The sequence below is a fragment of the Electrona antarctica genome, assembly GCF_951216825.1.
Source record: "Electrona antarctica genome assembly, chromosome: 23".
NCBI lineage: Eukaryota > Metazoa > Chordata > Actinopteri > Myctophiformes > Myctophidae > Electrona > Electrona antarctica.
In genome coordinates, this window is record NC_136804.1 from 3,448,106 (window position 1) to 3,463,770 (window position 15,665).

The window sequence follows — 15,665 nt, forward strand, 5'->3', positions numbered from 1 at the left end:
AAGCCTGGGCCAGACGGCCGTAGACTTCGATGACATTCACTGGTCTCTTTAAGCCTGGGCCAGACGACCGTAGACTTCGATGACATTCACTGGCCTCTTTAAGGGAACAACCCTTTGGCTCTTCAAACTCCCTCCCACACACTCTTTGCTTCGGTGTTTTCTCCAGGCATTTGGACAAGTACAGTGCGAGTACAGTACACTTACTTCAAGCTGGATTCGGCTCGCTCTTCTGTGGCTGAACGGCCGTGCTCGGCGCAAACGGAACCGTGTAGACGCAAAAAACACCAGTGGTCCTTGCGGAGGTTCCAGGTGGTTCCCATGCAGCTAAAAAATGATGGAGAGTTGGTAACCAAATGGACTTTTATTAGATCTTTAACTCTTGAGAGTTAAATCATTGTTAAACGTCTGCATTACTTAATTTACAAGACATCTACACAATTAGAAGAAGAATGTAGAAGAATTGTAATTCTGATCCACGTTTGCTACGTTATCTCTCCTAATGGTACCAACATCAGCATTCAGCATACAGCATGGAATTGTGACAAAATCTCATCCGACAACAACGTAGTCAAACGTAGAGTAGACAAAGTAGTCTTGGATCTGAGAGGCTAAATGTCATCAAATGGTGGTCCGTGCCGAATAAATAATGAACCTTGACATGAAAAGGGTTGAAAACCACTGAGAGAGCAAAACAAAGCAAAGAAAAGTTACTATAGTAGTGGTTCAATGCCTTGCTCAAGGGCACTTCAGCGGTGGTAATTGTAACGTGCCGGTCCGAGCACCAAAGGCATACCCACTGCATGTTTTATTTGTGGTGGGTTAATGCAAAAAAAAAAAAAAAAATACTGTAAGTTAATTATGGATATTTTAATCAGTGAACTTACACCCAGCAAGCCAAATGACGTTATGGTGACGTTCAGGACTAGACCAGATCACAGCCCATATGGGATTAATCGTTATGTCATTTCCAGGACGTCTTCACCAGTTGAAATAATATAGCTTATTCTGACCGGTTACGGTGATATGAAGTTGATCTGGCCTCGATCGGACTCTCTCTCTCTGCTTCGTCCAGGGACGTCAGTCTTAGTGGGCAGAATTTATGTTGGTTGAAATCAGGTGATATTCTGGGCCAGATCAGTTTGACTTGATCTGGGGTCTGGGCCCCAAATCCCCAATCGAGACTAATTGGTCCAGGTCCTGAGCGTGCTTGCTGGGCAGCCTATACCGTAGGTCTGCTTGCGAAAGTAGTCTTACTGTAACTCCAGTGTTCCCTGCTGCTATAGAAGAGGCTGCGTATGTAGACTATGTCGATGTGTGTAATGCTGAGATATAGTCAACCCAAGACACTACCGTTCTACCATGTCTTTCTCACATGGATTTAATTGTTGTTGTTTTTTAGTTTTTTTACATTTTCTATTTTTAAACTCTATGTATCCATGACGCTTGAACGTGCGTGTGAAATAGACGTTTGTGTTTTTCATGATGCTGAATGTGCACTAAAGGACAGATAGATGGAGCCATGGTATTGCCTATTGCGCTGTATGTTCACATATCACCTTACTGTAAGTCTTACTGTAAGTCTTTGTGCAGGTAATCTACACTGAACTCCAGGGACACGGGCGGACTGTGCATTTCGGAACGTTTCCATACAACAACACCACGCGTGTAAACTCTACGGTTTACGGTTCTCCTTTGTCTTGAATGCATAATGTGAGATATTGCATCCTTTTAAATGGGGAAACAACAGTGCTTACTTTTGCTTTACTTTGGCCCTAAACTGACAAGCTGTAATACAGTTTTGGATATTTATCATCGCATCTACAGTAGCGCATTTTGAAATGGACAGAAACCTGTACTGGATACACTCTGTGATTTTTATTGTAAACGATTGGTTCATGTAAACGTTTCTATGTGCAAATTGTTCTCATCTGCTGTACAGTATGTCCGGAAAGGGAGATTTAAAGGTCTTTGAAAGTAAAAGTGGTTTTACATTTTAGATGGGATGTGTTTCCTTTTTCTTTAAACATGGTCATTCAGGACGGGAACCCCTTTTGGGATTCTTGTTGCCATCTACAGTATATACTGTAGCAACGTTCAGCAAATCACACCTGTGTGAAGTGAAGGGCGCTCTTATCATCGTACATCATCGTGCGTCGCGCTGCGACACGTTGAGAGGTTGTAGATCAGCTATTTTCGAGGCGCATCCCTTTTCTCTTTAGCTACTGGAGATGTGCCAGCGTTGTTATCACTCCATTCAACCACCTTATTTACTCTGTGTTGGTGCAGTCCAGGATCACTGGAACTATCTAGGAGAGAAATCAAAACTGTATCATCTGAGTATTTTAGAATGTATTGGTCTGGTGTGTCAGTGCGACATTCAGACAGGCATTCCTCAATACGACAGCTGTCAGTATAAAGGTAGATAGCCCCTCCTATGTCTTTTGGTGTAGCCTATGTGCACAAACTTGGTCTTACACAAACATTAAATTCCCACTGACAATGAATGGACAATTTTATGTCATATTTGACGTCATGATGACAAGACGCAAATTGTGATTGGCCAGAATGAGATGATTTTATAGAACACGTTTAGAAGTACAATATCCAGAATCACAGACGATAGCCAGTCTAATATCACGATATGGATATAATATTGATACTACGATGTCCCGATCCCACTAGTCCTACATTGTAGGACTAGTAGCATGCCAAAGTTTGTGTTATATATTTCTAAAACTATGAAACATTTCAAAGATTTCTTTTCAGGCAAACATGTCCACCGTAAGATGAACCTAAATAGGTTTGAATGGGGTTTCTAGGTGTAAGTATGTAGGACTAGTAGCATGCCAAAGTTTGTGCTATTGCCATTGAGAATGCATTGGGCGTTTAAGTTAAATAACTCCAAAACTACAAATCATTTCAAAGTAAAAAGTTCCAGCATGTGTCTCCACAGTAAGCTGAATTATAAAAAATCACACCCGTGTGAACTGAGTGGTGTAAGGTTTTATATAGCATGATCAGCTGTGGTCTGACATAATGTCTGACGTAATGAAATAAGGTAAGGTATTATGTAGCCTGATCAGCTCTGATCTGACGTAATGAAATCACACCCGGATGTGATTTCACAACTGGCTTTTTCTGTGCAGAGAAAATGACCATGGTTGCTACGGTCATCCAGTTCACCCGGGTGTGATTTAATTACGTCAGAAATTATTTTGAACATAGCAACCATGCTCATTTTTTTCTGCACACAAAAGCCAGTTGTAGGAGTGGTTTACACCACTCAAAAGTGTGAATGGAGTTTCTAGGTAAAAGTGCTTTTTTGACATGCCAATATCTGCCATTGAGCCCCATTGTGAATTTCTCAAATTTGAAAGCACTATATTTCAAAACTATGAAACATTTCAAAGATTTATTTTCATTTCATGTCCACCGTAAGATGAACCTAAATAGGTTTGAATGGGGTTTCTAGGTGTAAGTATGTAGGACTAGTAGCATGCCAAAGTTTGTGCTATTGCCATTGAGAATGCATTGGGCGTTTAAGTTAAATACGGGGGGGACATATTTTCTCCCTGTCATATTTTCTCCCTATTCCAAAGCCCCCCCAGGTACATTATATATTTAAACTATTTTCAGCAATGGTACACTTATTTTTTCAGTGGGTAGATCTTGTTGAGCTGGTCATTTTGAAAGTAGATCTCACGTCATAAATGTGTGGGCACCCCTGATCTATGCCATAACTAATTGGCACTTTTTAAGATAAATGGATATGATTGGACAACAATATAATTGAAGAGGATATAAGCAAAGGATATCTCAACAGAAGTGACGGACGGACGGACGGACAGACAGACAGACAGACATGGTGCAAAACATTCTCTCCCATGCCTTTGGCTTGGCAGAGACAAAAAGGAGCAATAAACAAAAAACTAGAAACTAAAACAATTGTTAATTACAAATAACAAGATACTAATTGTGAGGTTCCATGGAACCTCAGGGTTCCTTGAGGAGTCTGTAACTCTTGAGAGTCTGTAACATTTGTATATTTGTATGCTCTCAGAGTTACAGGTCTTTGAAATCAAAACCTTTTGAGAACCCCTGATCTGCTGCTTACTTTAATCCCGCCTCCAACATGACAGAGTGATTAAAAAAAATCACACCCGTGTGAAGTGAGGGGCGCTCTTATCATCGTACATCATCATGACGTAAATTAGACTCTGTCTATTTGCTCAGACACTGTGACGTAAAATTTCCCATTCATTGTTAATGGGAAAATTAATGTTTGTGTAGGACAAAGTTTGTGAACATACACTAAAAGTTGGATACAGGCGCCCCTCAAAAAAAGTTACGAGAACGGGCAACAAGAAAAAACGCACATTACAAAAAACAACAACACAAAGGTCTCCACCTTTGCGGTTCTTCTCCTTAACGCGACACAACATGTCCATAGCTTTCCCCGAAAGCATTTCTTTTGTTTCCACATTCATTCCTGCTGGAGATCAACCAGAGCAGTTTCTATTCTAGTAGAAGTTTCTATTCTTAAGAGAGATGTTCACCTTTTGCAGCCATGGCTGCCCTGCATGGCGCAGTTCGTTAGTCGTTCACTATTCTACCGTACGAAGGTTTCTCAGCTTGTGGCTGCCGGCGTCACCGATCACATTCCTGTGCAGATGAAGCGAGCCCGGACTGCTGTTGGTCGTCATGGCCACCAGTTCCCAGCAGATGTCGTGCGGGAGTCCCGACTGCGGGTCCAGGCCGTGCCGAATGACCACCAGCTTGCACAGCGTCTTCAGACTAGGACTTAAGTCCAAGATGTACAGGTCGTTGGGCCTGGACTCTCCGAAGACGATGAGACGATCGCCCACCATGCAGCAGCACATCCTCCAGCACGGCCCATTGCCCCGGGGCTCCACCTTCTTCCAGGAGAAGCTCTCCGGGTTGAACTTCCACAGGTCGCCAAAGTTTGTCCAGATGCCGAATATGTACAGCTCCCCGTTGTAGGCGAAGGCCGAGTGGCCCTCGCGCTTGCGTCCCTCCGGGATCTGCGCCGACGAGACACTCAGCCAGAGGCTGGTCTCGGCATCGAACACCCGGACGCTGTTGTACGTCTGGGAGTTGAAGTTCAGGCCGCCGAACACGAACATCTTGGTCCGGATGGCGGTGGCGGAGTGACACGCCGAGGCGGGCGTGGTGCTCCCCCGGGTGTCGATCAGGGACCATGCCATCGTGGCCGGGTCCAGCTTGTACATGTCGTCGAGGCAGCCCTGCGCCACCGACAAGAACCCCCCGAAGACGTAGCCCGCCTTGCCGAGGACGCAGGCCGAGTGGCCCCACCGGCCCTCAGGCACGGCGCCCGAGACCCTGGGCTTGAGCCAGCGGTGGGAGTCGACGTCAAAGGCGTAGAGCGCCGTGCAGAAGTGCGAGTCCCACGTGCACCCTCCCCAGATGTAGACGGTGTCCTCGATGAGCATGGCCCTGTGGCCGTAGCGCATGGAGGGGACGTCGGGGGGACGCTCTCTCGTGGACGCTGTGGCGGCGGCGGCGCCGGGCAGCATGGTCCAACGCAGAGACACCGTGTTGAAGACGAGCACGCTGATCTGGTCCGTGGTGGTGTATTCGTGCCCGTGGCTGTACCCGCCGAACGAGTACATCCTTTGCCCCGCTGCCACAGCAGCATAACTGTTGGTCTCTGGTATGTTCTGGTGCACTGTCCAGTGTAACATTTCACACAGTTAGTTAGGAGCACATATCAAATCAGAGGTACGTGTAGCGGTAGAATGGGAGCGGTATCGTGACCGCTGCCACTAATAATGGTACAGTGGCACAAATGTCACGCAGAGACTGGCCAATCAACCGGCAGTCCGCGTGGTAGAAAAAAAGTCTTGTCTGAAGTGAGTGGTGCTGACTGCGCAACAGTGACACTTTGGTGGTCAACAGATGCTATTGCGCCTGGTAGTCTGTATTGCACTGTTACACTGAAACTCTGCTTCCCATCATGCACCTGTGTGTGCACAGTGTGAAGCTCTACACCGCCACTTTGTCATCTGTTGGTGATATACATACAGACGTACATAGATAGGGACAGATATTGCTGCTGGTCATTGGAGTGGCTGGCTGCACCACTCAAAAAATCACACGTACAGTATGAAGTGAGGGGCGCCTGGTTTGTTTAAAGTGCTCTAAACCAACATTAAAAGTCCATAGCCTTGGCTGCTACTCTGTTTTTTAAATGTGCTCTAAACAAAGTCCATAGACTTGGCTGCCGTATGACGTAATTTCAAAAGACAGACATTGGAGGGAACTAGCGGCCCTCAAAAATGACATTTAGTCAACTAAAACTAGAGTAGACCAACACTAAACATTCCAGGTGACTAAAATGTGACTAAAACTAAATGAAAACTATTCAAGAGACTATGACTATGGGAGACATAAACACATCTATTGTTTATTTATATGTTTATTTTGTCTCAAAAAGACAAACAAAACAAACAAACAAAAATGTAACTTTATTCAGTATTCATGGCAGTCACATGTTTTGTACAACACTTTGCAAGGAATAGGCCTAGTTAGGACTGCAATTCCACGCCACTGTAAACCCACCCAAAAGACCATAAAGTGCAGATTTATTAGTGTGACGACTTCTTAAAGCCAATAAAAGACAAATTGAACAAAAAATAACATACAAATCTAAACCAATATTAACAGTGATTGCGCCAAAGTTAATACTCCAAAAACATTAGTAAAAAAGAAGAGTAAAGTTACACTGTAAGTGATTACAGACTCTCCGAAGTCTTTGAGAACAAGTTATGTTCTTTTTTTCCCGTAATTAGAATAGAAGTAATCTCTTGCTGCTGTTTCAGCTGATGGCAGTCGGCATACTGAAACAAAGGAGCTGCCAGCAAACACATTTTCTCTGCTTTCTGCTTGCTTTCTGGACGGTTTTAACTAAGCATTATGTTATACTTTAGCTATTGAAAAATAGCAGATCTACAAGCTCATAGCGCGCCACCGAGTGGCGCGCTACGAGCTTGTAGGTCTGCTATTTTTGAAAAATCGTGAAAATGCAGCACAAATCTTTGAATATATATTCTTTCAGAGCGAACGTTTTTCTTATTTCGACATCAGGCTTAAATGGGTTTTAAGAGAAAATGAAACGCTCGAGCCGAAACGTGTGCTTGCTTATATGCATTTCCTTTTCAATTCATTTTAGGCAGCACAGTACGATACGTCGACCGATGACAGATCTTGTTGAAACGGAATTTGAAAGTAATATTGAGCATTCGTTTTAACCTGCTTGGCGTGCCTGAATGGTGGGTTTGGTATTTCCTGAAAGTTTGACCGTCACTTTTCCACACTCACTCCAGAGGGCCACATATTACTGTCGTAGCAAAAATAGCCGATCTACAAGCTCAAAACGCGTCGCACTGCAAAGCGTTTCGAGCTTGTAGATCAGCTATTTTTTAATTGAAATCAGCTATTATTTGAATTGAAATCCTGAATATTTTTTTTTGCTATTTTTGAATTGGAATCCTGAAAAGTAACTTCATTTAATTTCAAATGCATTTAGTTATACTCATGTTAAACTTTATGAACTTAAACGCAAATACAATGGGCATAAAAACTTTAATTGTAACAGCTGAAATCAATAATACATCAGTATTCCCATATTAACCTGCGGGCCGCATTAAGTGAAGGTGGGGGCCGCATAGTGGGTCCCGCGGGCCGCCAATTGCCCATGTATGCTCTCTATACAACACACATTGGTCCGGCCTGTTGTTGTCGGTTTGTTCTTGTAGCTCTATAGCAGCAACAAAGCAGTTATAAATCACAGTGCTTTCTCTAACGGTGCCAACCTCTCCCCCACATAGAAGTGCAGGGTAGGTGTGGCTATACTGTATGTACAGTGCAAGAGTCATCTCTCTATAATGGTATAAATCTTTCATTACATATATGGCTATGTTTACAGGTATAGTGCACGGTAAAAGGTATTAGGGTTAAAGTTCGGACATCTTGGCTGTAGCTTCAGAACCTTCATCTTTTGCCCACCGCCTGCAGTCAGTCTCTAGTTAAGGAAAAAAGGTTTCTTGAAATCTACAGTAGAAGACTATAGCTTGTTTATATATATATATATATAATATATGTTAGCTAAAAAATATATTTAAAAAAAATAAGTAGAATAAAAAAAACGTTTTTTTGTTCCTTGCAACTTTCCCTTCCAACTGTTGCTTTTTCTTTCTTTTTTTTAATGATGGGAAGGATTTTAACCCATTTTGGGCGGGAGGGAACCCCTTTTGGTGTTAGCATTATGTTATGCTTTAGCTATTTTTGAAAAATGGGTTAATACACAGCCTAGCCCTAGGATCAGTTTTTACAGTAACCATCTCCGCCTCCATACAAGGTAGACGACACTGGAAATGGCGATAAACGTCACGACTTCGTTCAACCGAGGATGCAATCGAAGTCCCCTTCGGTAGTCCCCTTCAGTAGTCCCCTTCAGTAGTCCGTCTTCAAAGCGTGCCTCAAGATGGTCCTCAGAGTGTCCAAGCAGGCCAAGTATCTTCCTCGTATTTCCTCCTCCTGACCTGATCGTGTGATAAATCATAACACAGCGACGACAGAGATCCTTCCCTGGGTGCCCCCGGCGGTGGCTCAGCCAGCGCGTGGACATGTTAGCAAAATTACAATAGTGAGCACGAGGGAGCCGGAGTTCGATTACCGACTCCCGTCTTGTCTCTCCTCTCTTTCTCTGCCCTTGGCTCCCTGTCGCTCTACACGGACCCATTTCAAATGAAGCATAAAAATGTAAAAAGAAAGAAAGAAAACGTCCTCTCAAATCTGCTGTTGATGTTAACCAGGCTCCCTCCTCGTCGTCCACTTGTACGTTGACGACAACTTGGCGTGTAACGCGGGAACAATCTCCCCTACTGCCACGGTCGCTGTTGATGGCTTGAGTTAGGGTTGTGGTGGTAGTTGGGGTTGGGGTAGGGAGGCGCGGCAGAGGCATTGGCATTGGGCATTGGGTAAGGGTTAGGGTTGGGGTAGGGAGGCGCGGCAGAGGCATTGGGCATTGGGTAAGGGTTAGGGTTGGGGTAGGGAGGCGCGGCAGAGGCATTGGCATTGGGCTGGGGGTAACCGGGTGCAGGGCCGGGGTTAGGGTTGGGGTATGGAGGCGCGGCAGAGGCATTGGGCGGGGGCGAGTAACCCGAGGCAGCAGAGTAGGGGCCCATCATATGTGCCTGTGATGACTGAGCCGCCGTGGCTGTGTTGGAGGGTGAGGGGGCGGACGAGGAGGGCAGGTGGTGGTGGTGGAGGTACATGGAGGGGGCGGGCGGTGCCGTCGGGGTGGGGACTCTCTGCAGGACCACGTGGGGGTACTGGGGGTGGAGCTGGGAGTCGGAGCGGTACAGGCCGCCGGGCAGCGGCGCCTTCAGCAAACTCTCCTGACTCCTGGAAGAAGAGAGAGAGAGAGAGAGAGAGCAGAAGGATTGTTGTTATTCGACACCACATTGCAAAGCATTTATTTTCTTTGAGTTCTTATTTTTGAGGAGCGCTAGCCCCTCCCAACATCTGGCTTTCGGAAATTACGTTTTGTGTCTATGGACTTTTTCTAATGTTTGTTTAGAGCCCTTTCAACAAACATATTACACAGCCAAGTGTTGGGGGGATATGTTTGGGGCAGCGGTGGCCTAAGGGTTAGAGGAGCGCCCTTGTTGCCGAAAGGTTGCCGGTTCGATTCCCCGGACGGGCAGGGAAAATCTGGGTAGGGAAGTGATTGTCATCACTCACCCAACACCGCTGAAGTGCCCTTGAGCAAGGCACTGAACCCCCAACTGCTCCCCCTGGAGCTGCTTAGTGGCCAACAGTATAAGACTGTGGTTGTACTGGTCAGCTCCCAGGTTTTAATGTGTGCGTGTGTGTGTCTGTCTGTGTGTTTCTATGTGCAGGGCGTTGCTGAAAATGAGCACCTGTGCTCAGCTACTTCCCTGGGTAAATAAAGAATAAAAAAAAAAAAAGTTGTATACTGTATTTTAATAAGTTTTGAAGCAGGCAGGCAGCAGATAGGAGATGTTGATCAGGTCCATGTATTTGCAGAGTACAGAATACAGCAGCATATGCTATCGAATTATGGGTTCCATTATATTCTACACAAGTTAGAATAGACTTTTAATGTTTGTTTAGAGCACAACAAACATTACCAGGCGCCCCTCACTTCACAAAAGTTTTTATTTATTTTTTGAGCCCCTCCTATGTCCAGCTTTTAGCGTGCATGTAAACACAAACTTTGTCCTAACACAAACATTAAATGCCATTGATAATGACTGGCCGGTTTTGAGTGTTTGTGTAAATACAAACATTACATAAACACAAACATTGAAGACGAAAGTGAGGACACAAGTTGTGATTGGCCGGAATGAGATGACGTATGATGATAAGAGCGCCCCTCACTTCACACGGGTGTGATTGTCTTAATTCCATTTGGATTGGCATCATGAGCCCAACAATGAGGCATCAGTCTGTCAGTCTTCGCGGTTACCTCTGGTATCCTCTGTTCTCGTATCCAGTGAGTCCTCCGGTCAGGTAGAGGGGGCTGTCGGGCGCCAGCCGGGGGTCTATCCTCTGAGAGAGGTGGAAGATCTTTGGAGCCGAGAAGGCGTCCCACTCCCCCTCCTCCCTCTCCAGCCAGCACTCGCTGCGCCGCGCCGAGCGCTTCTCTCTGCGCCTGCATGGAGGAGAGAGATGCCAGAGAGACACGCGTCACTCATGATGAGACCTTCATTACAAACATAACATATATAGCGCGCCACCGAGTGGCGCGCTATGAGCTTGTAGGTCTGCTATTTTTGAAAAATCAAAAAAAAAAAAGAGAGAAAAAAGTTTTTTTCTTTCTTTTTTTTCTTCAAAAGGGCACATTGCCAAAAGGGCAGGGGGTGCTCTAGCACCCCCTAGTGTCTATCTGTGCACGCCACTGCATAAAACAACACCAGAAACATTATATTAATAATTAATTAAGTCTTGGGTCTGAGAGGCTAAACCTCATGAAATGGTGGTCCGTATAGCTCAAATCCAGAATAAATAATGGGCCTTAATTGATATGAAAAGGGTTGAAAACCACTAATCACGTTTTGATATAACTATGGGTGCGATCCCATGCAGTGACCCACCTGCTGCGTCCTTCTCTCTTGGCTCGCTGTCGGCCGGTGCGTTCCTGCAGACAGCAGATGAGGAAGGACAGGGACATGGCCAGGATGACCACTCCGCTGACCACCGAGGCCAGCACGGCCACGCGCAGACCCCTGTCCTCTGGCCGGGGGATGGCTGTGTGTGGCGGGAGGGGAGGGGAGGGATGACGATGGGTCAGCGCCGGAAAAGTCAAACAATAATTTCTTAAAACATGTGTCTTTATATCCTATACAGTATAGTCTATACATAAAAAAAAGTTAAAAAACGTGTACAACCAGATAATACAATCAGACTTTTCTGTCGGGATGTATGGGCTGTCAAGGCCAGAAAGTAGTTGTTTTTGCCACTCAGTAGGCGTTCACACATAACCTCCGTGTATATGATGATGCCACTATGTATCTTCAGAAGGAATAAATACCAGCACTCACGTTATCCGTTAGGATTCTTGTTTTATTTCAGTTTTTAGTATGTGGTTTGTTATTGTTTCCGTCAAGGATCTTAAAACAGTGTCAATATTTTGTATGTGGTTATTGTGTCGTACATTATTTTGTTTTATTTTCTTGTTTTCTTGTTGTGACACTATTCTCCTAATGGAAATAACTTGTAGAACATGACTAATTTATTGATGTAATGATGATGTATATCGTGCACCCGGACTGTTTAGTGCAACGCACCCAGGTCCCCAGTGGCGTGCACAGACATTTAGAGGGGCAGGTGCTCAAGTTAAAAAAGGGCACCTTGTGCAGCGCGTGGAACCGGCCGGTTGCCTTAATCTATTGAAAAATAGCAGATCTACAAGCTCATAGCGCGCCACCGAGTGGCGCGCTACGAGCTTGTAGGTCTGCTATTTTTGAAAAATCAAAAAAAAAAAAAGGGGAAAAAAGGTTTTTTTTCTTCTTTTTTTTTCAAAAGGGCACATTGCCAAAAGGGCAGGGGGTGCTCTAGCACCCCCTAGTGTCTATCTGTGCACGCCACTGCAGGTCCCCTTTATAAGTGACACACAACAATAAAACAAGAATCCTAACGGATAACGTGAGTGCTGGTATTTATTCCTTCAGTCAGTGTATACCTTCCAGAACCGTGCACCCGTTACATCATTACATGGAGCTATTCAACTGAGTGCTTGCTCTCGCTTTCTTCTTCAAGTTACTATGTATCTTCATCCAGTGGTCCATGGAGCACTCCTTTATTCGTTTTAATATATCAGATTTAACGGTGAGATTTCTAATGGAGCGAGTAGTTCTACTGAATCTTTAGATTTAAATTATTTTTAAAAAAAACGACAAGCAGCAGGAGCAATAGAGAGTATGCGCATGCATAAAGTGAGTGGCAAATCGAGTGGCAAAGTGAGTGACAAAGTGAGTTTCCGCATATAACTTCCGGGTATGATGAGTCCGATGATGTCACGTGTCGTGCATACCCTCTATAGTTTCCTTTTACCTGGCCGTCTTGGATACAGCGGAAACTTCATGTGTAAACTGTATCCAGACAGCTAAGACGCTGATCAAACCTGATTTGGCTTGGCTTGGCTTGTGCAAGTTCAACAAGTGGGCTTACAGTAAGCAGCAACAGTTTAAATACAGTGTGAATGGAGAAGCCGGACGGCTATATGCTTATACTCATGAGAAAATTGCGGTCACTTTTGAAGTGGCAGCCACAATTAGGACGGCAAGGATGGAGTCTACTTTATTTGTTTGTGTATTCACTTTGAACATGAGAGAAGTATAAGGATATCATGTGTATCAAGGGCATTTTCGGGTATTAAAGTAAATACCAAGCTCTTTCATGACATTCTGAAAGTCAGTGGTTCTCAACCAGTGGTCCCTAGCTATAAATCATGGAGAGTACAGTATGGAATTGTGGACAAAATCTTACATGTCATCAAATGGTGGTCCGTGGCTCAAACGCCGAATAAATAAAGGACTGTGATATGAAAAAGGGTTGAAAACCACTGATGTACTCTGTCACAGACCAGCCTGAGCCTCTTGCAGACTAATTACTTGCGCAAGCAGAGTGTGCAAGTCATGTTTTCAGTCAGGTGCTACGATGCGCGTGTTTGGGGCCAGCACATGTTATGACGTCATATGCTGGCCCCAAGCTGACCGTGCAGGTGTGTTTTTGTCATGCTACGAAGCATATGTCCCATGACGTGATGAAGATAATGTACCAATGTCCACGTGATATGATGTCATACGGACATACGGAAGCTGACCGTGCAGGTATGTTTTCCGTGAATCGTGATGAAGATTATGTATCAATGCCAGGGTATAATTGGTTGACGATGGTGACGTAATGATGATACGTTTCAGTGTCAAGTACATACGCATCAAACCACCCAGCCAATCACATTATACCACCAACCACTCAGAAAACTACATATAGACATGTACACATATATGGACATATGAGCATATGACGTGATGAATATATGTACCAATGCCAGGGTATAGTTGACGGTGACGTAATGATGATTTTACCATACTTAAAAATACTAATTTGTTTTCCTTCAGAAGGTACGTAGCAAATAGCTAAATCTAATAACTCAATATGTGAGACTAAGATTTGAACGTTTATAGCGGTCTACAGCACTTACACGCTCTGCTTGCGCACTAGTAGGCCATTTATGGCCTACTTGTGTGCAACAAGCAAGTAGGCACTCAACAGAGTGCAGTTCTAGTTTGATCTATGTTCAACAGTGTCGATAGCCTACTACATGTTCATATTGAAATGTATGTTATGCTTGTGTAGCCTGATGGCCACAAAAAGTCTAATATCTCCCCCGGAGACATTCTATGTAGTCTAGTGGTTAAGATGTTGGACTTTCACGCGGGAGACCTGAGTTCGAATCCTGGGCGTATCTTTTTGTTTATCCCGTGCCTCCATCATCATGACACAGGGAGGATTTTGGGGGGGGACCTCCTCTGTAGTAAAAATCCTCAGCGATGTATTCACCTTCACAGACGGGCAGGTAGTTGCTCCACTGCGGCTTGCCGTTCCTGACGCTGCAGTAGATCTTGTCGCTGCCGACCAGCTGGTATCCCTCACGGCACCAGAAGGCCAGCACGCTGCCCACCGACATGCCCGCGCCGCTCTCCACGTAGAAGGACCCGCGGCGCGGCGGCAGAACAGCCACGCACGACAACCCTGAGGAGAAAGAAGAAGAACGGCCATGCATGACAACGCTGAGGAGAAAGGCAGTGCTGGAAATACTACTCAATTGTTTTACTTAAAGGAGCATTCAGTGATTTGAGTGATTTGGAAAACCACCCAGTCCGCCCCGGTAACAAAATGTGCACATGCACGCTCTACAGTGGGGGGAAGTGCAACAGGCCAACAGCATGTGCATCAAGGCCCGCCCCCACTCGATCATGATTGGAGGAAGGCCTCTCTCATCCTGATTGGATGAAGGCTTTGCCACCCGCCACCAAAACTGAAACTAGGGTTTTTTGACCCCAGGGGCTCAATGGGGACAGGGAGGAACTCCTTATATGGTCAGCACACTCTATAGTAGGGAGGATTATCCAGAAAAAAAGAAAAAATAAGTGATATTTAGATTAAGTCAAATCACTGAATATACCTTTAAGTGAAAGTAGCAATATGGCAAGGTTACAAGTAAAAGTCTGGAATTCAAAATGCACCCGAGTAAAAGTACAAAAGTATTGGCATCAAAATATACTTAAAGTACAAAACGTAAAAGTGCTCATTGTGCAGAATGTCTCATTTCAAGTCTAAATAAAATCTTTTGAAAATAGCAGATCGACAAGCTCACAATGCATCGCATTGTTGATGGAAGGTGAATATATTTCGTCTCAGTTTTATATAGCTTAGTTTTTATTTATGTTTTATGTAGTTTTCCTTGGTGAAGAACGAACATTTTTTGTCATAGTTTTAGTGGACCAAATCAACACCGCTCTGACAGGGGTATGTCAAAATTATTGCCAAATTATTTTGGGGGGTTCCCCCTAATGTTTACATAGTAGAAGAGTTTACATAGTACACATAGTGCATGCATAAACTTTCCTTAATGATTGTATCTGGTTTCAGTATTTATTTAAGATGTATTTTCTCTATTATTAAGGTTATTGTAGCGGTCAATTTCTATTGGGGGGGGGGGGTCGCCGCGAGACACGGCCAAAGCATTTCCGGGGTCCCCAGTCAAAAACGTTGAGAAAACCCCTGGTATGTCAGGTCAGGTCAGATGTAGCTCTATCCTCTGCTGGGAAACAGATTAAGTTACAGCAGGATGAACAAAGAGAAAGAAAGACATGAACCAGAACCAGAAACTATTCTTCTATTTTGGTGTCTTTGTGTATGCTAGGCTACAGGCTGTGTACTGGTGTCTTTGTGTATGCTAGGCTACAGTACACAGCCTGGTAGGCTGCGTACTGGTGTCTTTGTGTATGCTAGGCTACAGTACACAGCCTGGTAGGCTGTGTACTGGTGTCTTTGTGTATGCTAGGCTACAGTACACAGCCTGGTAGGCT

At 44.7% G+C, this 15,665-nt stretch overlaps 2 protein-coding genes and 1 long non-coding RNA gene across 3 annotated transcripts in view; all 3 read right to left on the reverse strand.

Annotated features, from left to right (window-relative positions):
* Positions 1–4,604: 4,604 nt before the first annotated feature.
* On the reverse strand, positions 4,605–5,651 carry LOC306916326 (kelch domain-containing protein 3-like; the record flags this gene model as incomplete). The annotated part of the gene is made up of 1 exon (XM_079494160.1): positions 4,605–5,651. One exon carries the CDS (start codon positions 5,649–5,651, stop codon positions 4,605–4,607), a length of 1,047 nt encoding a protein of 348 aa, XP_079350286.1.
* An 836-nt stretch (positions 5,652–6,487) lies between these two features.
* LOC306916124 overlaps positions 6,488–15,665 on the reverse strand; it is a 68,728-nt gene continuing 59,550 nt past the window's right edge. The window contains exon 2 of the long non-coding RNA XR_013788927.1: positions 6,488–6,927. This is a non-coding gene — a long non-coding RNA (uncharacterized lncRNA). The remainder of the gene's footprint in view (positions 6,928–15,665) is intronic.
* LOC306916289 (uncharacterized protein) overlaps positions 8,922–15,665 on the reverse strand; it is a gene marked incomplete at both ends in the record, with an annotated part of 32,177 nt that continues 25,433 nt past the window's right edge. Inside the window, 4 exons of the mRNA XM_079494123.1 lie at positions 8,922–9,447; positions 10,535–10,720; positions 11,163–11,316; positions 14,134–14,325. Of these exons, the coding sequence (XP_079350249.1) occupies positions 8,922–9,447; positions 10,535–10,720; positions 11,163–11,316; positions 14,134–14,325 (1,058 nt within the window). The remainder of the gene's footprint in view (positions 9,448–10,534; positions 10,721–11,162; positions 11,317–14,133; positions 14,326–15,665) is intronic.